Source organism: Martes martes (genome assembly GCF_963455335.1).
Source record: "Martes martes genome assembly, chromosome: 5".
Lineage (NCBI taxonomy): Eukaryota > Metazoa > Chordata > Mammalia > Carnivora > Mustelidae > Martes > Martes martes.
The window spans coordinates 9,072,271-9,094,051 of record NC_137892.1 but is presented as its reverse complement, the minus strand read 5'-3'; the positions used below and the strand labels follow the sequence as shown (position 1 = coordinate 9,094,051).

Genomic DNA, 21,781 nt, shown 5'->3' with positions numbered 1-21,781 from the left:
CTTTACTTTATTTTAAGATTTTATTTATTTAGTTGACAGAGGGAGAGAGAGAGGGAGAAGGAGAGAGCAAGCATAACCAACGGCAGCAGCAGAACAGTTGGGAGAAAGAGGCTCCCTGATGAGCTGGAAGTCCAATGTGGGGCTCAATCCATGGACCCTGGGGTCATGAACTGAGCCAAAGGCAGATGCTTAACCAACTGAGCCACCCAGACACCCTTACAAATTAATATTTAAAGAGGAAAAAAAAAACCCTAACCTGATCGTTCTAGAGAATGCTGGTTTATTCACTGCTGAATTCCTAAGGTTGCCATGCTATATTCAGCATCAGAAACCCCTGCCCTCAGAATCACACTCCTATCTCTAACAGGATAGCCTGTATCCCCACCTCCATGGTGGTGGAGAACATGTCCTTTGTTCTTTGTCACCTAGAACACCTTCCTGGCTTCAGAACATATCCTGTTTACCACATACACAGGTGAACTGTGGTCACCACATTGGGTCAATTCTGAAAGAGGGAAGGAGTTCAGAAAGGACCCTCCAGGTGTCAGGGAAATGCCAAAGGAGTCACAGGGGCCTCCTAGCCTGAAGGATCCATTGGGAAGGACAGGGGAGACCACAAGGCCCCAGACTGAAAACACAAGTTCCTCCCTGACTTCTCAGGATGGAGGACAATAATACAACCTGCCAGTGATCCCAGCCAAATATGCTCACTCAAGGGCCTGGTGAAAGGCCCACCCTGAGAGGCCAGATTCCTCCCTGTTACCGGACCCTAGGAAAACTGATTGAGGAATGGTCACCCAAAACTGGCAGAAGCCTCAGAGTTCCTGGGAACCCTGCCCCACCTAGGACCCACAACCTGCAGCACAAGACAGCCCAGCTCCTATGCTGTGCTGGGATGGAAGTCTCATATTTCCACCTTTCCCAGACAAACAGTATTGAAACCAAAGGAACTCTGGCTGCCTCTTCATCTGGACATAGAATGGGGACCCAGAACCAGAGCTCTTGGTTCCCAAACACAAATGCATAAGACCACAGCCCATACTTCCCCTCAGGGACAGGAATGGTGCTTCTACAGAATCACTAGTTCTGCTAATAAAGTCTGAGATAAATGGGAAAAGGATGAAAGAACTATGAAAGTCACACATGTCTAATGCAATATCAGATGTTTGATTGGTTGTGGCTGGTGGAACTAAGAGAATAATTCTATGTCTGAACAGATAGGGGGTTAAGTATGGGGGAGATAAGGATCAAGATGACCCATGTAAGGAACAGGGTTTGTAGTACAGGGTTAGCAATTCTAAACCAGGTTTGTTAGCTAGCAAATCCTGTCCCTTACATGAGTCATCTTGAACCTCACAGCAGCCCTGAGTGATCAGAACCAATCACCACATTTGAAGAGGTGTTGCTGAATGCTAGGGTCCTTCATTGCTGCACTGCCTTTACCCAGGACCCAGACCTGAGCCTGAACTGTGGCACCTGAGCTGGGTGAAGTCCATGTCTACTCCATAGCCATCAGGGGATGAAGAGGCACCAGAAATGGAAGATAACCTGTAAGACAAATATTAGTGAGAGTGGGAATGGAAGTGGGGATAGGAATGATTAGTCAAAATTAAATGAGACTGAACACTGTTTAAAATAACTATAGAGCAATGACCTGGATGGAACTAGAGGATATTATGCTAAGCAAAATAAGTCAGTCAAAGAAATATAATGACCATATGATTTCTCTTATATGTGGAATTTAAAAAACAAAAGAGTTGCACATAGGGGAAGGGAAGTAAAAATAAAATAAGATAAAAACAGATAGGGAGGCAAACAATAAGAGACTCTAACTGCAGGAAAAAAAAACTGAAGGTTGTTGGAGGGGAGGTAGAGGATGGAGTAACTGGGTGAAGGATATTAAGGTGGGCACGTGATAGAATGAGCATTGGGTGTTATATGCAACTGATAAATAATTAAATTCCACCTCTGAAACTAATTTAAAAAAACTTGTTGAACAATTAACAATAGAGGAAACTATAACCATATCCACCTCCTATAGTAGGGATGGGAATTATTTTAGGAAATTTCTGTGCCATGTATTCACACACAGACAGAAGCTTACCAAGTCCCTGCAGTCCTCAGATCTAAGAACTTTTCCCTAGGTCGGTTTTGGCTTTCTCATCCCTGGCCTGACCTGTCAATATGTGAACATAGGTTATACTCACATCTCACTGACAATGTCACTGGGAGGTCATAGTCAGTGATAGGTCAGGGATGGTGTCATGGTTCAGGATTGTATTTCACATTACTGGTTGCTTCTAAAAGTCATCAAACACAGGTGACGTGCTAAATAACAGTGCAGTGAGTATCTTCTTGTGGGCCCTATTGTTTGAAATTCTCAGTCATTGAAATGTAAATGTACAATTTTATAAAGGAGTAAAATATGGTCTTATTTAATAATTATTGTGAATGTGGCCAACTGAATAAAAACAATAGAGTTAAATTAACTAAAAACCAAGGGAGCAAATTGATGGTTAATACAAAAGTGATAACTACAGATGAAACTTACAGTTTTTTTCTTGAACAAATGTTTATAAATCATTAAATGACAATGAGTAGCAGAACACTATAATTAATTCTAGTGCTTATACCATTATGTGCTTTGCTAGCTTTCATAACAAACAGCAAATTCACACTAAGAATATAACACTAATGAATTAATAGTTTCAGCTATTTAATTCTTATTTGTCCACATTCAGAAAATGAAGGGAGAATTGGAGAAAATGAGGAACCCACAATGTACTTCATCCTTGTCAATCAAACTTCAGAACAATGCACATGACTAGAGAGCTTTAGGCACATTCTCTAATATTTTCTGCCCTCAAGCAATGAATGACATGTAGTGCTCTTGATGCAACTGCTTCACTACCAAGAGGAAGAATAATTATGGCTAGATGCTAAGTGTTGAAATCTTTGTTCCCTGAACATTGAGTGAAGCTATTAACACCACAGAATGAATATGGAAAGGAAGAGTGAATATAAAATTCTCTCTTAATTTAAAATTATCAATCCATTTTATTATGATGATTATTAGTATTAAATTTAAAATTTTGAGCTCATTGGGCATATCAGTAATTATTTGATGCTGAAAGATGTCTGGGATTTCTTCTGAGTCACCACACTATTTGTGACACTATGTGGCCCCTATCAGTAAAACATGTCAAGAGATTATTGACTCTCTGGGTTCAGGGTCATGAAATCCCAGATACTGATTTTGATAACATTTTATCCAGATGGAAATTTTATCTAGGATTCATGATTTGGCAAATATATAACCTAGTCTTCCCTGTGATTTGCCACACCCATATTCCTTATTCCTCATAAACAATATTTCCCACTATTTCTAAGGTTTTAGGTGTTTTCCAATATATTTTTGGTATGTTTCAAGTTTTTACTTAAGTTCTAATTACCTAACATATAATGTAATATTGGTTTCAGAAATAGAATTTAGTGATTTATCACTTACATGCAACAACCAGTGCTCATTACAGTAAATATCCTCCTTAATACCCATGACCAATATGACCCATGCCCTCCCCACCTTCTTCCATCAACCCTCAGTTTCTTCTCTATAGTTAAGAGTCTTTTATGGTTTGCCTCCTTATATTTTCTCCTTCTCCCATGTTAATCTGTTTCGTTTCTTAAAGTTAGCATATGAATAAAATCATACGGTATTTGTCTTTCTCTGACTGACTTAATTCGGCTTGGGCACATGAACAACAATGTTAATAGAAGAATTATCGACAACAGCCAAACTATGGAAAGAGCTCAAATGTCCATTGATTGATAAATAAATAAAGATCTGGTACAAATATATGCAATAGACTATTACTAATCCATTTGGAAAGACATGGATGGCACTAGACTGTATTATGCTAAGCAAAAGAAATCTTTCAATATCTAGGGTTTCATGTAAAAATATCCTTCCCTGGAGACTTTCTTGTTCTCTTTACCATCCTCACTCGCTTCTATCTCTTTCTATGAATGGACAGCTCTGTCAGTACATCCTGTTTGACTTACTTCTTCACTGTCTCAGTTTATATGTGTCTTCTGCACCTGAACGTGACCTATTTATCTATCTACTGATCTATCCCTGACCTATCCCCTAATGTCTCCCCAAAGTCCACTTCTCTCACCTTATTAAACTTAACCAAGTTCACAACACCCAAGACAGAACACTGTTGATGAAATATTTCACATTGAACATACTGGGCTCGCTGGCTCCCCAGACTATCCAAAAACCCCTCCTCATTGGTGACTAGCAATTGCTGAGAATATCCAAGTGTCTCCGTCAGGGTCACTTCAGTCAGACTGACTGAGAGTCATTGGTGTATGCCCAAATCCAGGAATTGGCTCCAAAGCAACTGAGAGTTTGCAGAGGGAAGTGGAATAAATAGTTTGGGAGGACCGAGGAAAAGCAGGGAGGACACCTGCCACCTTGGAGTCCTGTGCCATGCAGCTTCCGGAGGAGAAAATATCCACCCTTTAATGGATGATATGTGCCATCATGTCCCTAGAGCACAGCTGGGGAGGTAGGTTAAGGGAATACAAAGAAATTGTGTGAAGTGGGATGGGATTACTGAGACGGGAATTCCTCAGGGTACAGCAGAAAAATCCTGGTGTCAGAGAGAGAAGGTAAATGTCTATTTAAGATTGTTTAAATAAAGTGAGATGAAGTATTTGTTAAAGAAGAAAAAGTTTTGCTTTTCTGAACCCTTTCCCATTATACCCTCCGTTCCTAGCCTATTTTATCCCCATCTTTAGGGCCTGAGAGCACATTGTCTGTTAAAGGAACTGTGTATGGCCTGACTTTTACATTAGATAACAGCTTTGGTGAAGGCCACTAGGCTGACCTCACTTGCTGCAGCACTGAGAGTCTTCAGAGTGTTTGTGGAGTCAATGAATGAATCTACTTATCCCACACACAGCCTACTACAGAGAGATACATAAAAACATGGATTTGTTTTATCTAAGAGATTATGCTATTTTTATTTTTGATAGGTTCATAAGTCAACTAAATGATAACCAAATAAACTAATTATGACAGTAAATGTACCAAAACATTCTGTTAATTTACTGGCCCTACACATAATTATTATGACAGCTATTCATTAGTGGGTATTTTTGTATATTACACAAGACTTTAAGCATCTAGCATTGATGTAACATCTTACAGTTGTTAATTATTTATCATTGAAGATCCTTGTGGTTCCCACAATATTAGACAACATTCCCAGGTTATCTGGATTAACTGAGGGTTCAAGTCTTGAAGTTCTGGTGTCAGAATTCACGTTCTAATGTAAAGACAATTTTTCCCAGAAATTTTTATTTACTTAACCCAACATAGGGGCCTCTCATTGGCAAAACCTTGTTCTTTAGGAAGGGAAAGGATGGTTAAGTCATATAGGTTTGTGTGTTGTGTGTGTGTGAGAAGTGTTGTGAGTATCCAGCCCTACTTTCACAACTGTCCTCTCCTAACTGCAAGCTGCTTAAAATCAGATAATTCAGATCTGTGTGAAGGGGAACCATGAATTTTGCTCAAACATACCAGCTTACATCTTTCAAAAAGTGAGAACACTGAATGTCCATCAGCATTATGGTAATCATTCAAATGAGAATATGAAAGTGAAATGTTAAGCAAAATGCCTAACATAATTAAGAATGAAAGGCATTTTATGTTTATTTTTATTGTTGTTACTTATATCTTTTGATATTAAACTATTTTTACTCCATCTCAATGAAGGTTTAAATAATTCACTTTATGTACCTGAATGTGACTATATTAATACAATATTTATTTATTTATTTATTTATTAAAGATTTTATTTATTTGACAGACAGAGATCACAAGCAGGCAGAGAGGCAGGCAGAGAGAGAGGAGGAAGCAGGCTCCCTGCTGAGCAGAGAGCCCGATGCAGGGCTCGATCCCAGGACCCTGGGATCATGACCTGAGCTGAAGTCAGAAGCTTTAACCCACTGAGCCACCCAGGCACCCTGATATATTAATACAATATTTAATGAAATTAACCTTGGATCAAAGCATGACCATGTTTAAAGGAACAGACAAAGTTTAAAATGCAATTAATTGTGGAGCTCAATTAGAAATGCCATAGTGTGACATTCAGGATTGAGACAAATTCAACAGAAGTAGAATAGAAATTCAACAAGAAGTAGATCTTGTTTGTTTGTTTGTTTTAATTTAATTTTATTTTTTCACTGTTCCAGGATTCATTGTTTATGCACCACACCCAGTGCTCCATGCAGTACATGCCCTCCTTAATACCCAGCACCAGGCTTCTCAAGTCTGTAGGTTTCATTTCCCAAATATTGCAGGAACCTGCAAAACTGGAACTTTCCATGTTTCCTGATATTATTTTATTTTGATTATTACTTTTTCTTATTTATGTGATATAGAGAATAAATTTCTGACTAAAGTGCTGTAAAAAAAAAAGATGTTCCAAAAGATAGGATTCAGATTATTCAGATTAAGCTAAATTGGCAAACGTTAAAAAAAAAGTTCAAAATTAATTTCCAAACTTCTTATTAAACTATTTTCTTAAAGTACATTTTGCATTTTACTGTCAAAGACTTTGAATGGCATACAAATATAAATTTGTAAATATAAAGATGTATTAATATCTACATTTATAGTTATTTTCCTTGTAAAAACAACCTCCATAAAGGTGCCAAGTTTCTTGGCCAGATATCATTGTAGATATATAAACATTACCAATAAAAGTTTTATATATATATATATATATATATATATATATATACACACACACACACACATATATATATATATATATATTCTGAAAAGAACACCAGATCCTTAAATTCTGTCAACTATTTTTTTATCCTTCAGTAGGCAAAAATGAACTACTAGAGTAAAATATATCAAATTTTCAAGGCATGATACCACCAGTGGAATTGAAATTTGTGATGATGCATAATTAAAACAAACAAATAAACTTATAATTCTAGCTCAATGGACATTGAAGATGAGACAAATTGTATAAATATTGATTTTAATGAAATAAGTAAACTTTTAAAATTGAATAAAAGCAGATTTGTCAGAAAAATTTACTAACTAGTAACCCAAATATAACTTTGTTTTTAAAAAATTCCAAATAATCCTATGAATGTCATATACTGTCAGAAGCATCTACATGTTTGTTTTTTCCCAAAAAATGAAAATTAGGGAGCGCCTGGATGGCTCAGTGGGTTGGGGCCTCTGCCTTTGCCTCAGGTCATTGGATCAAGCCCTGTATTGGGCTCTCTGCTTGGCGGGAGCTTGCTCCCCCCTTTCTCTCTCTGCCCTCCTCTCTGCCTACTTGAGATCTCTGTCTGTCAGGTAAATAAATAATATCTTTAAAAAAGTGAAAATTGATCTTCCACAAAGGAAGATATGCACACAGACAATGTGGTAATAAAAAAGTCCTTGGAAACCCTAATCATCATGGAAATGCAAAATAAAAACTAAATGAGTTAGTATATCCGTACTAGCATAGCTAAATGAAAAAGGCTGATGTTACCCACAATTGCTGCCAATTGGAGCAAGTGGTACTCCTGTGACTTGCTGGTAGGCATGTAAAATTGAACAAACATATTTTTGCACTGTTTTCTAAAAATTAGTCATGCATCTACCAAATGAAATAAAAACATGTGATTACAAGAGGGAAGTTAAAGCTATTTTTGTCATAATAGTCCCAGACTGAAAATAGCCCACATGTTCATCCTCAAAGTAGTAAGTAAACAAACAGTGTTAGATTCAGAGATGGGAACATTATTTAGGAAGAAAAAAGAGCAAACAGATGATAAATGTAAAATCATGGCAGAATCTTTAAGAACATATTAAGTTGAGAAAACGACTCATGATATAAAAATTTCCCATTTTGTTTTCACTGACGCAAAATTCTTCAATAAGCCAAACTACAGAATAGAGATACCAATCTGACCAGCAATTCTATCTTGGTTGAGTGATTTCACTGAAAAGGTCATGAAAAACATTTCTGGTCTGGTAAGAATTGTCTCTTACTAGTTAGTGGGTAAATTACAGGCCCACATTATTGAAATTGGTTGACCAATCAGGTTTTGGGGTGCCTGGGTGGTTCAGTGGGTTAGAGCCTCTGCCTTCAGCTCAGGTCATGATATCAGGGTCCTGGGATGGAGCCCCACATCGGGCTCTCTGCTCCGTGGGGAGCCTGCTTCCTCCTCTCTCTCTGCCTGCCTCTCAGCCTAGTTGTGATTTCTCTCTGTTAAATAAATAAAATATTTAAAAAAATAAACTACAATTGATGTTGAAAATTGACTACTTAGTTCATTCTTTAAACAAATACTTATTGTATGGTGTGCTGTAAAAACATTTTAATTATTTGCTATCAACAAATTTTTAACAGTCCCCAATTAAATGTATTGTTGACAACCTAGGAAAATATCCAAACTATGGAGGTTTGTCTGCATTTCAATGTAAAATAGTAGCAGATATAGATATAACACATATATAACTTTTATCTAGGAAATCCCACACAGTCACTTTATACAGCCTTTAAATCAGAGGCAAATCAATGTAATCTTAGTCATGACTTAAGGCAACACACTGACCCATACACTTTCTCAGGACTCCCTTGACTTCAGTGTTCCTCATACTGTAGATGAGGGGATTCAACAAAGGCGTGAAGATCGTATAGAAGGCAGACACCACTTTATCACTGTTAGCTGGCCTGTAAGATTTGGGTTGCATATAGGTAAAAATGGCTGCTCCATAAAAGAGTCCCACCACAGAGAGATGCGAAGAGCAGGTGGCAAATGTCTTCTTGCGAGCTTCTTTAGAATGCATCTGGAGAACCGCAGCTAAGATGAAACTATAGGAAATCAGGATGAAAGAAAATGGGACCAGGAGCATTAATACACAGCAGCTGTACATCACATACTCAAAAGCAAATGTGTCAGCACAAGCCAAATGCATCAGAGTAGGGGCCTCACAGAAGAAATGATTGATCTCATGTGCATCACAAAATGGGAAGCTCAGGGTAGCAGCAGCCTGCATGAGCCCATCAGCTGCCCCAAGGAACCAAGACCCCATAGTCATTCTCAGGCATAATTTCCAGTTCATGAGAATGGGGTATCTCAGTGGGTGGCAAACAGCCACATAGCGGTCATAGGACATGACTGCCAAGAGGAAGCACTCACCCCCACCCAAAGTGAGGAAAAAGAAGATCTGTAACCCACAGCCAGCAGGGGAGATGGACTTCTTGCCAGTCAAGTAGTTAGCCGCCATTTTGGGCACAATGGTAAAGACCAGCATCATGTCCATGAGGGAGAGTTGGCTCAGTAGGAAGTACATAGGTGTGTGGAGCCGAATATCCTGTTGAATCAGGAAAATCATGAGTGCGTTGCCCATGAGGGAGGTGAAGGCAATTGTCAGAACCATCACAAAGAGAAATAGATGGGCTTTTGTGTAGTTGAAGAGTCCTAGAAGAATGAAATCTGAGGTGGTATTCCAGATGTTCATGATTTCAAAGTGAAGTGACACTGTAAATGAATAAATAGATGACAGTTTTTATCATTTGCAATGGTCTATTTAAATTACATTTTCATTGATAAGCACATGCTTGATAATGATAAAATATTTTTTTCAAATTTTTCATGTGCCATTTAGAACAATTGACTTGGACATAAAATTAGTTTCAATTTTTTCCAAATTATTCTCACTTTCAAAGTTCAAAATAAGTACCCACATTTATTATTGATTCATTAGGATAATAAATATTTTGATCCATTGCAAGGATATGATAAGTGTGTCTTTATGCCACATGACACCAATGTAAGTGAACAAGAGGACAGTATTCAAATAATTTGTAATTTATGTTAGTGTCTTGTCTTGTATTGTATCATGCATAGTTAAAGTTATTAGAAGCTGAGTTACATCAATGTGTTTAACTATATAAAATGTAGGTCCTTGATATATATACATATAAAACAATGCAAAATTTATTGTAAACTGATGTACTATATTTTGACATTGAATTTGAATTAAAAGGTGTCAAAATCAGATCATCTTTCTTGATATCATTTATGTCAGGAAGGCATTGATTTTCTAAAGAAGACATATTTTCAAGTCTAGGAGCTAAAATACTGAGTCTGGATGGACAGGGATGATGGCAGAGAAGTAGGAGACCCTGTTTCAACTGGTCCCCTGAATTTAGCTGGATATCTACCAAACCATTCTGAACAGCCACAAAACCAGCCCAAGATGAAATAATATATAATCTAGATCTCTAACAACAGAATAGTGCCTACTTTTTGCAAGGTAAGATTCACAGAGTCATGAATCTATGGGGATATATTGGAAGATAGACAGAAAAGGGGGGGGGTTCAGATAAGCTGGCTCCTGGAAAGTGATATAACACCGGAGCACAAAAGTCTCCTATGTTGGGTACCAGGCAAAATCTTGCAGAGCCATAGCACCTGGGAAAGTGCCCTAGAGCAAAGCTTAGACAGAATTCAGGAGTTACCTGTATGCTTGGGAGCCCATGGCTGCTCGTGGTTTTAGAATTACAAAGGGTAGGGAAATGCCATCCCTAGGACAATCTCTGAGAAAGTCACTGTGGGCATGCATTGTAGGAGGCTGCAGTTTTCAGTGGTGCATACAGAAACAGAGGCTTTTTGCCCTGGAGAATTTAGTGAAGAGAGCAGACTGCGATTTCTCTGCTGTGGGACAGAGGTTTGGGTGTGGAGATTTTTGCTTTAACCATCAGAAGTGGCAGGGAAAGCTGGTAGAGAACAAAATCTCAAAAGACAAGTTTTGATGGAGCTCATCCCCCGAACAGGGGACAGGGCAATTGTGCCCAAGCAGGATTGCCTGAGAAATAGTGCCACAGGTTTCTCCCCCAGAAAACAGGCTGAAAGAACAAGAGGCTGACAACCATATGGACCCCATAATACTGTAAAATCCCAACACCAGAGGAAAATTGTATATTGTGTTCTAGGCATTGCCTCATGGACTGTTTATTTTTCAGATACAATTCTCTTTTATTTTTATTCTTTTTCTTATGCTTCTTCTAGGTTTTTTAATTCCTTTTTGTCATTTCAACCAGATGTTTAGTATATCAACTTATATTTCACAGTAGCTTCTTAACTTGTACTTTTACACACCTCTGTCTTTTTCAGATATGTTTTATTGTAGCCCTTTCCCCGACTCAATATTACCTTTATATATACAAGTTTTACTTTCCCTGTAATTTTGGGAAGAAGTATTCTCTAACAAACAGACCAAAATACATACAGGAAAAACTGAAATGCCCTATGGACTAGATGTCCATAAGACAGACTTAGAGAGATCAATGACACCTTGAAACATTCCAATGTCTGAATTACTGAGATCCTGGTAAGGGTAAAGAGAGAGAGGACTAGAAGGTATATTTGAAAAAATCATAGCTGAGAACTTGCTTAATATGGGGAAGAAAACAAGCATTCATGTCCAAGAAGCAGAGAGGACCCCTCCTAAGATCAATAAAAATAGACCAACACATAGGATACAGTAGTAAAACTTGCAAATCTTAGGGACAAGGTAGCTATCCTGAAAGCACCAAGGGTTAAGAGGTTTATTACATGCAGAGAAAGGAAAATCAGAATAACATCAGACCTATCAACAGAGACCTGGCACTAAATGAGAACATATAACCAAGTATACTTTATCTAGCAAGTTTATCATTCAGAACAGATGGAGAAACAAGGAGCTTCCAGGACCAGCAGAAACTGAAAGAATATCTGTCACCAAGCCATCCTTGCCAAAAATATTAAGGGGGATTCTATAAAAAAAGAAAGACCCCCAAGAGTAATATAGATCAGAACTTTACAGAGGCAATCTATAGAAACAGGGACATTACAGGCAATATGAAGGCAATAAATCCATATCTTCCAATAGTTATTCTCAACATGAATGGCCTAAATGCTCTTGTAAAATGGCACTGGGTTTCAGATTGGATAAAAAGATAGTGCCCATCTATATGCTGTCTACAAAAGACTCGTTTTGAACCTAAGGCCATCTCCAGTTTGAAAGTGAGGGGCTGGAGAACGATGTATCATGGTAGTTGCCCTCTAAAGAAAGTTGGAGTAGCAATTCTCATGTCAGACAAGTTATATTTTAAACCAAATACTGTAGTAACAGATGTAGAGGGACACACTATCTTACTTAAGGTGTCTATCCAAAAAGAAAATCTAATAATTGTAAATATCTATGCCCCCAGCTTGGGAGCAGTCAACTACATAAACTGACTGTTAATGAAAATAAAGAATCATATTCATAATAATACAATGATAAAAGGAGACCACAACACTCCTCTCTCAGCAATGGACAGATCATCTAAGCAGAATATCAATGAAGAAAACAAGAGCTTTAAATGACACATTGGACCATATGGACTTTGTAGATATATAGAGAACATTCCACCCTAAAACAACAGGATACTTATTCTTCTCACTTGCACACAGAACTTCCTCAAGAATACACAACATACTGGGTCACAAGGCAGGTCTCAGCCAATACCAAAAGACTGAGATTATCTCTTGCATGTTATCAGATCACAATGCTTTGAAACTGGCCTAATCACAAGAAAAAAATTGAAGGAATTCAAACACTTGGACTTTAAAGAGCATCCTGCTAAAGAATGATTGGGTCAACCAGGAAATTAAAGAAGAATTTAAACAATTCATGGAAACTAATGATAATGAAACACACTGGTCCAAAACATATGGGATACTCAAAGGTGGTTAAGAGGGAAATACATAGCCATCCAAGCCTCTCTGAAAAAATAGAAAAAAATCCCAAATGAACAAGATAAACTTACACGTGAAGGATCTGGAGAAAGAACAGCAAAGAAGACCTAAACCAAGCAGGAGAAATGAAATAAAAGGCTAGAACAGAGATCAATGAAATAGAAACCAGAAAAAACAGTAGAACAGATCAACAAAGCTAGAATCTGGTTCTTTGAAAGAATTAATAAGATGGATAAGCCACTGGCTAAACTTATTCAAAAGAAAAGAGAAAGGACCCAAATTAATAAAATCATAAACAAAATGGGAGAGATCTTGACTAACACCAAGGAAATAGAAACAATTATTAGAAATAATTACCTCAAAAAAAAATCCACCAACTGCATGCCAATAAATTAAGCAACCTGGAAGAAATGGATGCCTTCCTGGAAACTTAAAAACTAGCTAGTCTGAAAGAGTAAGAAATAGACAATCTGAATAGACCAATAATCAATAATGAAGTTGAATCAGTAATTCAAAACCTCCCCGAAAACAAGAGTTCAGGGCCAGATGGCTTCCTAGGGGAATTCTACCAAAAATTTAAAGAATTTAGAGAAGAAATAATACCCATCCTACTGTAGCTGTTTCCAAAAAAGAAATAGAAACAAAAGAAAAATTTCAAAACTCATTTTAGGAGGCAAAGATCACCCTGATCCCAAAACCAGGCAAAGACCCCAACAAAAACTAAAATTGCAGAGCCATATCCCTGAAGAACATGGATGGCAAAATACTCAAAATATCCTAGAGTACAATAGGATCCAGCAGTACATTAAAAGGATTATCCATCATGGCCAAGTGGGATTTATTCCTGGGATGCAAGGGTGGTTCAACAGTCACAAATCTGTGTGATAGAACACATTAATAAAACATAAGACAAGAACCATATGATCCTCTCAATTGGTGCAGAAAAGTCATTTGACAAAATACAGCATGCTTTTCTTATCAAAACTCTTCAGAGTGTAAGGATAGAGGGAACATTCCCAATATCATAAAAACCAAATATGAAAAGCCTAGAGTAAATATCATTTTCAATGGGGAAAAATTGAGAGATTTTCCTTACCGTCAGGAATATTACAGGGATGTCCACTTTCACCATTATTGTTCAGAATAGTGCTCAAAGTCTCAAAAGAAAACGAAAAAGGCATTCAAATTGACAGGGAATGAGTCAAACTCTGTCTTCAGAGATGGCATGATACTATTCTGTGGAAAACCCAGAAGTCTCCACAAACAATTGTCAGAACTCATAAAATAATTCAGCAACGTTGCAGGATATAAAATCAATGCACAGAAATCAGTAGCACTTCTGTACAATGTGACTGAAGAAAGAGAAAATAAGGTATTGATCTCATTTACAATTGCACCAACAATCATAAGATACCTGGGAATAAATCTAACCAAAGAGGTGAAGGACCTGCACTCTCAGAGCTAAAGAACACTTATTAAAAAATTGAGGAAAACACAAAGGGATGACAAAACTTTCCATAATCATGTTATGGTGGAGTAAACATTAGGAAAATGATCTTCCCAGCACATCTACACATTCAATGCAATCCCTATCAAAATTCCATCAACTCTTTTTCAGAGTTGGAAAAAAAAAACCTAAAATTTGTGTGGAATGAGAAAAGAATATCCAGGGGAATGTTGAAAAAGAAAACCAAAGCTGGTGGCATCATAATGCCTGACTTCAAGCTGTATTACAAAGTTGTGATCACCAAGGTAGCATGTCATTGGTACAAAAACAGACACATAGATCAATAGAAGAGAATGGAGACTTCACAAGCAGATCCTCAACTCTATCATCAGCTAATCTGTGACAAATCAGGGGAAAATATACAATGTAAAAAAAGACCATCTCTTCAATAAATGGTGCTGGGAAACTTGGTCAGCTACATACAGAAAAGTGAAACTAGACCAATATATATCGACTTATGTCATACAAAATAATATCCTCAATGTTCATCCATACTGCAACATACATCAGAATATTCTTCCATTTTAAGGTTGAAAAATATGCCTTCATATACATATACTACATTTTACTTATTAACTCATTCCATCTATGGACATTTCTGTTACTTCCACTCCAGTTGTACACTTAAATAACTATTTAATGGGATTTTTTGGTAACATGCTTATTATTGTTTTTTTTTGAGTAGGTAAGCATATGTATACCATAAAATATAATAATTTGCACTAAATTTTAGCTTACATCATACAATATAAGTGCATGTGCTTTTGGAGAGTAATCCAACTTTCATGAATTTCCAAGTTAAAATGCATTTTTTATTATTAAGATGTTTCTACTTGTGGTTAAGTGTACTCTTAAATATGAAATAATTAACTCTTAACTTTTCAAGGGATATAAGAGATAACTGTGCATTTCTTTTTAGGTTAAAACAGTCATCATATTCTTACTGAGTAGTTAGAGTGCTCAAGGAGTTAGATTATTTAATGGAAAAATCAACTAAATGTGTCAAATAAAATGAGTGGGAGTATTTATATTCCGTTTAGAATGCTGAAATTGCAATATCTTTAAATTACAAAGTTATCTCTTCTGCAATACTATTAGAAGACACAAATATATCCTCTTCTTTTTCTTATTATCATAGAATATTTAGGAGAGTGTCTATAATTTTCCTTTCTATATTTTTCAGACTCCTGTCACTCTCACTTATTATTAAAATGCTAAATCTTTCCCAGAATACTGAAAAGATTAATCAGTTATTTATGTACAAAATAAAATAGTAACAACTAAATCATTTATTTGATCAAATTCACAGGCTAATATAAGAGTTTTAATCTATTTTGGCTAGCATTTATTTTAGTTCTTCATATTGTAGGATGGATAGCAGAGTAAATTTTCCCTGTAAAACTGTACAGAGTGTGTAGGATTACTACAGATTTTCTGGAGCTCAAAATTCATAAACAAATTACTATTAAGAGATTAGTGTGACCTACCCACATAAAAATGATGGCTTTCAACAGGCTGAATCTGCATCCCCTTTGAGCAACATCATCCTAAAAGACTACTTCCATTCTGGCCACATCAGACTTGCTCATACCAGTGTCTATAATGACCTATTAAGGGGCAGGGCCTCTTGACATCTTTTGCTAAAAAAGCTTTCTTACAAATATGCTAGTGTTGCATAAGCCTGACTTTTTGGATGCCAACAGGGCTTTATTTTAAAAGATTTTAGATATTTTGAAACCTTAAATATCTTTTCCAATTTCAGAAAGCTGTGATTCCTTAAAATGAAAAAGAGTCAATTAAAAGGAAAAGTAAAATGTACATAAGTGATCTTGGAAAGGGAGGATGATTTAAAAATACAATAAAGAGCTGATTTTGGCATTACTTTGTTAGATTTTGGTGAGGAAAGATTAAAGAGCTTTTGCCAAGAGACAAGCTTTTGTCATAGAGAGTAATTAAAATGGTGGAATGCTAAAGATGTACTATGTTTGCTAAGTCAAAATAATAATAATAATAATAATAGTGATATTAATAATAAAATTTAAAAAGTTAAATTTAAAAATGTTTAGATACATATGTGGAATTTAAGAATTATAATAGATTAATATGGAGGAGTAAAAAAGAGAAGCAAGCCATAAAAAAAACTTTTAACTGTAGAGAACAAACTAATGGTAGCTGGAGGGGAAGTTGGTGCTGTGATGGGTTAAATACATGGTGGGTATTAAGGAGGGCACTTGTGATGAGCACTGGATGTTATATATAAATGATGAATCACTAAATTCTATTCCTGAATATTGCACTGTATTTTAAGACACTGGAAGTTAAATAAAAACATGAAAAAGAAATAAAGTGATGAAATGCATGGAAAATGCAGCTACTTTTCTTTTTCCTTTTTGAATTTAATTTGACAGAATTGTTGTGTGTCAAAAGTTTTAATTTTTTATATCTATTTTATGTTATTTTATTTTATAGCTTATATTTCTTTGTGTCTACATAATATATATTTATAAAGTCATTATATTTATAAATTATTTAATGATTCTATATATTTAATATATTTATATCACATAATATAAATATATAATATATTCTTATAAATATAATATATATATACACATATACATCTATGACAATAGAAACAATGCTAAACAATGGCTACTGCAAATTGTATTTGTTGTGCCAATCACTTTGTAATTTGATTCCATCTGGCCTGCTTTTTCATTATTTTATTGCTTGTAGTGATTTTCAGTTTCCAGACAAAGCTTGGCTTTTGGATTCATTTTTACCACTTCTGCAAACTTGGCTTTTCTAATTGTAAGTATACATATCACATTAGAAATCCATTAAATTCTACATACATATAAAACATATACAACATGGCATATTTGATGGGAAAATCTACCTCAGTACAAGTGTAAGATGTTTTAATTGCTTAATCCAGGTGAACTGTAATAATTGTTATATTATTTGTTCAAAAAGAGAGGACATGATAGATTTTAGATTTGCTTCTGTTTTGGGATGTTGAATACACTTTGTGCAACAGAAGTCAAATACTGTGTGGTTTCTAAGTGTCCATGAGAATAAAAATAAGAGAAATTCCATGTGAAAAGGTGGACATACCATTCCAAACTCCACCAGGAAACTGAAGTTACAGTGGACCTGGCTATCTGAATTGAGATCAATTTATGGGCATAATATAAAGAAACCACAACTTCATTATTCATGTGTCTATTGATAGACACTTAGGTTGCTTCCATATCTTGCTTACTGTAAATAATGCTGAAATAAACATATGGGTGCATGTATCTCTTCACTTTATGGTCAACTAATCTTCAACAAAGGAGGAAAATATATACAGTGGAAAAAAGACTGTCTCTTCAATAAGTGGTGCTGGGAAAACCAGACAGCTATGTGTAGAAGAATGAAACTCAATCATTCTCTTACACCATACACAAAGATAAACTCGAAATGGATGAAAGACCTCAACCTGAGACAGGAATCCATCAGAATCATAGAGGAGAACATAAGCAGTAACCTCTTTGACATCGGCCACAGCAACTTCTTTCAAGATATGTATCCAAAGGCAAAGGAAACAAAAGCGAAAATTAACTTTTGGGACTTTATCTTTTCAAATTTATATTCTTCAAGATCTATAAGGAACTTCTCTAACTCAACACCATAATACAAATAATCAAGTCAAAAAATGGGCAGAAGACATGAACAGATACTTCTCCAAAGAAAACATACATATGGCTAACAGACACAAGAAAAAACGTTATTCATCATTAGCCATGAGGGAAATTAAAATCAAAACCACATTGAAATACCACCTTATACTAGTTAGAATGGCAAAAATTAAAAAGGCAAGTGACAACAAATGTTGGAGAGGATGTGGAGAAAAGAGAACTTTCTTAAGACCGTTGGTGGGAATGCAAGGTGGTGCAGCCACTTTTGGAAAGCAATATTGCTGTTTCTCAAAAAAATACAAATAGAGCTAACCTATGATCTGGAAATAGGACTACTGGGCATTTACCCCAAAGACACATATGAAGTGAAAGAAGAGCCATATACACCCCAATATTCACAGCACCAATGTCCACAGTAACCAAACTGTGGAAAAAGCTGAGATGCCTTTTTTATGTACAATTTTAAAAATTTTTATTTCTTTTCAGCATAACAGTATTCATTGTTTTTGCACCAAACACAGGTGTCCATGCAATCAGTGCCTTCCCAAATACCCACCACCTGGTTCCCCCAACCTCCCACCCCCCACGCCTTCAAAACACTAAGGTTGTTTTTCAGAGTCCATAGTCTCTCATGGTTCACCTCCCCTTCCAATTTCCCTCAACTCCCTTCTCCTCTCCATCTACCCTTGTCCTCTATATTATTTGTTATGCTCCACCAATAAGTGAAACCATATGATACTTGACTCTCTCTGTTTGACTTATTTCACTCAGCATAATCTCTTCCAGTCCTGTCCATGTTGCTACAAAAGTTGGGTATTCGTCCTTTCTGATGGAGGCATAATACTCCATAGTGTATATGGACCACATCTTCCTTATCCATTCGTCCGTTGAAGGGCATCTTGGTTCTTTCCACAGTTTGGCGACCGTGGCCTTTGCTGCTATAAACATTGGGGTACAGATGGCCCTTCTTTTCACTACATCTGTATCTTTGGGGTAAATACCCAGTAGTGCAATTGCAGGGTCATAGGGAAGCTCTATTTTTAATTTCCTGAGGAATCTCCACACTATTCTCCAAAGTGGCTGCACCAGATTGCACTCCCCCCAACAGTGTATGAGGGTTCCCATTTCTCCACATACTCTCCAACACACGTTGTTTCCTGTCTTGCTAATTTTGGCCATTCTAACTGGTGTAAGGTGGTATCTCATGTGGTTTTGATTTGAATCTCCCTGATGGCTAGCGATGATGAACATTTTTTCATGTGTCTGATAGCCATTTGTATGTCTTCATTGGAGAAGTGTCTGTTCATATCTTCTGCCCATTTTTTAATATGATTGTCTGTTTTGTGTGTGTTGAGTTTGAGGAGTTCTTTATAGATCCTGGATATCAACATTTTGTCTGTACTGTCATTTGCAAATATCGTCCCCCATTCCCTGGGTTGCCTCTTTGTTTTGTTGACTGTTTCTTTTGCTGTGCAGAAGCTTTTGATCTTGACGAAGTCACAAAAGTTCATTTGCGCTTTTGTTTCCGTCGCCTTTGGAGACATATGTTGAAAGAAGTTGCAGTGGCTGATATCAAAGAGGTTACTGCCTATGTTCTCCTCGAAGATTCTGAGGGATTCCTGTCTCACGTTGAGGTCTTTTATCCATTTTGAGTTTATCTTTGTGAACGGAGTAAAAGAATGGTCTAGTTTCATTCTTCTACACATAGCTGTCCAGTTTTCCCAGCACCATTTATTGAAGAGACTGTCTTTTTTCCACTGGATATTTTTTCCTGCTTTGTCGAAGATTATTTGACCATCGAGTTGAGGGTCCATATCTGGGCTCTCTACTCTGTTCCACTGGTCTATGTGACTGTTTTTATACCAGTACCATGCTGTCTTGGTGATCACAGCTTTGTAGTAAAGCTTGAAATCAGGTAACTTGATGCCGCCAGTTTTATTTTTGTTTTTCAATATTTCCTTAGCAATTTGGGGTCTCTTCTGGTTCAATACAAATTTTAGGATTATTTGCTCCAGCTCTTTGAAAAATACTGGTGAAATTTTGATTGGAATGGCATTAAAAGTATAGATTGCTCTAGGCAGTATAGACATTTTAACAATGTTTATTCTTCTGAGCCAAGAGCATGGAATGGTCTCCCATCTTTTTGTGTCTTCTTCAATTTCTTTCATGAGTGTTCTGTAGTTCCTCAAGTACAGATCCTTAACCTATTTGGTTAGGTTTATTCACAGGTATCTTACAGTTCTTGATACTATAATAAATTGAATTGATTCTCCAAATTACATTTCAGTATTTTCATTGTTAGTGTATAAGAAAGCCACTGATTTCTGTACATTGACTTTGTATCCTGCCACATTACTGAATTGCTGTATGATTTCTAGAAGTTTGGGGGTGGAGTCTTTTGGGTTTTCCATATAAAGAATCATGTCATCTGTGAAGAGAGAGAGTTTGACTCCTTCATTGCCAATTTGGATACCTTTTATTTCTCTTTGTTGTGTGGTTGCTGTTGCTAGGACTTCTAAGACTATGTTGAACAAGAGCGGTGAGAGTGGGGATCCTTATCGTGTTCCTGATCTCAAGAGGAAGGCTGCAAGATTTTTGCCATTGAGGATGATATTTGCTGTGGGTCTTTAATAGACAGATATTATGACGATCAGGAATGTTCCCTCTATCCCTATATTTTGAAGCGTTTTAATCAGGAACGGATGCTGGATTTTGTCAAAAGCTTTTTCTGCATCAATTGAGAAGATCATGTGGTTCTTCTCTCTTCTTTTATTGATTTGTTCTATCACATGGATTGATTTGCGAATGTTGAACCATCCTTGTAACCCAGGGATGAATCCCACCTGGTCATGGTGGATAACCTTTTAAATGTGCTGTTGGATCCTGTTTGCTAGGATCTTGTTGAGAATGTTACCATCCATATTCATCAGTGTTATTGGTCTGAAATTCTCCTTTTTCGTACGGTCTTTGCCTGGTTTGGGGATCAGGGTAATGCTGGATTCATAAAAGGAGTCTGGAAGTTTCATTCTGCTTCAATTATCTGAAACAGCTTCAGGAGAATGGGTGTTATTTCTTCTTTGAAAGTTTGATAGAATTCCCCAGGGAATCCGTCGGGTCCTGGGCTCTTGTTTTTTGGGAGGCTTTTGATCACTGCTTCAATCTCCTTACTAGATATTGTTCTATTCAGGTTGTCAATTTCTTCCGGTTCAATTTTGGGAGTTTATAGTTTTCCAGGAATGCATTCATTTCATCTAGGTTGCTTAGCTTATTGGCATATAACTGTTGATAATAACTTCTGATGATTATTTCTACTTATTTGGTGTTAGTTGTGATCTCTCCCTTCTCATTCATAATTTTATTAATTTGGGCTTTCTCTCTTTTCTTTGGGATTACTGTGGCCAATGGTTTATCAATCTCATTGATTCTTTCAAAAAACCAGCTTCTAGTTTCATTGATACGTTCTACTGTATCTCTGGTTTCTACCTCATTGATCTCTACTCTAATCTTTTTTTTTCATTAAATTTTTTATTTATTTTCAGCGTAACAGTATTCATTTTTTTTTCACCACACCCAGTGCTCCATGCAATCTGTGCTCTCCCTAATACCCACCACCTGGTTCCCCCACCCTCCCACCCCGCCCCTTCAAAACCTTCAGGTTGTTTTTCAGAGTCCATAGTCTCTCATGGTTCACCTCCCCTTCCAATTTCCTTCAACTCCCTTCTCCTCTCCATCTACCCTTGTCCTCTATATTATTTGTTATGCTCCACCA

General features: G+C 36.6%; 1 protein-coding gene across 1 annotated transcript; it reads right to left on the bottom strand.

Moving 5' to 3' along the window:
• Nucleotides 1-8,617: 8,617 nt before the first annotated feature.
• On the bottom strand, nucleotides 8,618-9,556 carry LOC308343504 (olfactory receptor 2T33-like; the record flags this gene model as incomplete). The annotated part of the gene is made up of 1 exon (XM_080804546.1): nucleotides 8,618-9,556. One exon carries the CDS (start codon nucleotides 9,554-9,556, stop codon nucleotides 8,618-8,620), a length of 939 nt encoding a protein of 312 aa, XP_080660672.1.
• Nucleotides 9,557-21,781: the final 12,225 nt, after the last annotated feature.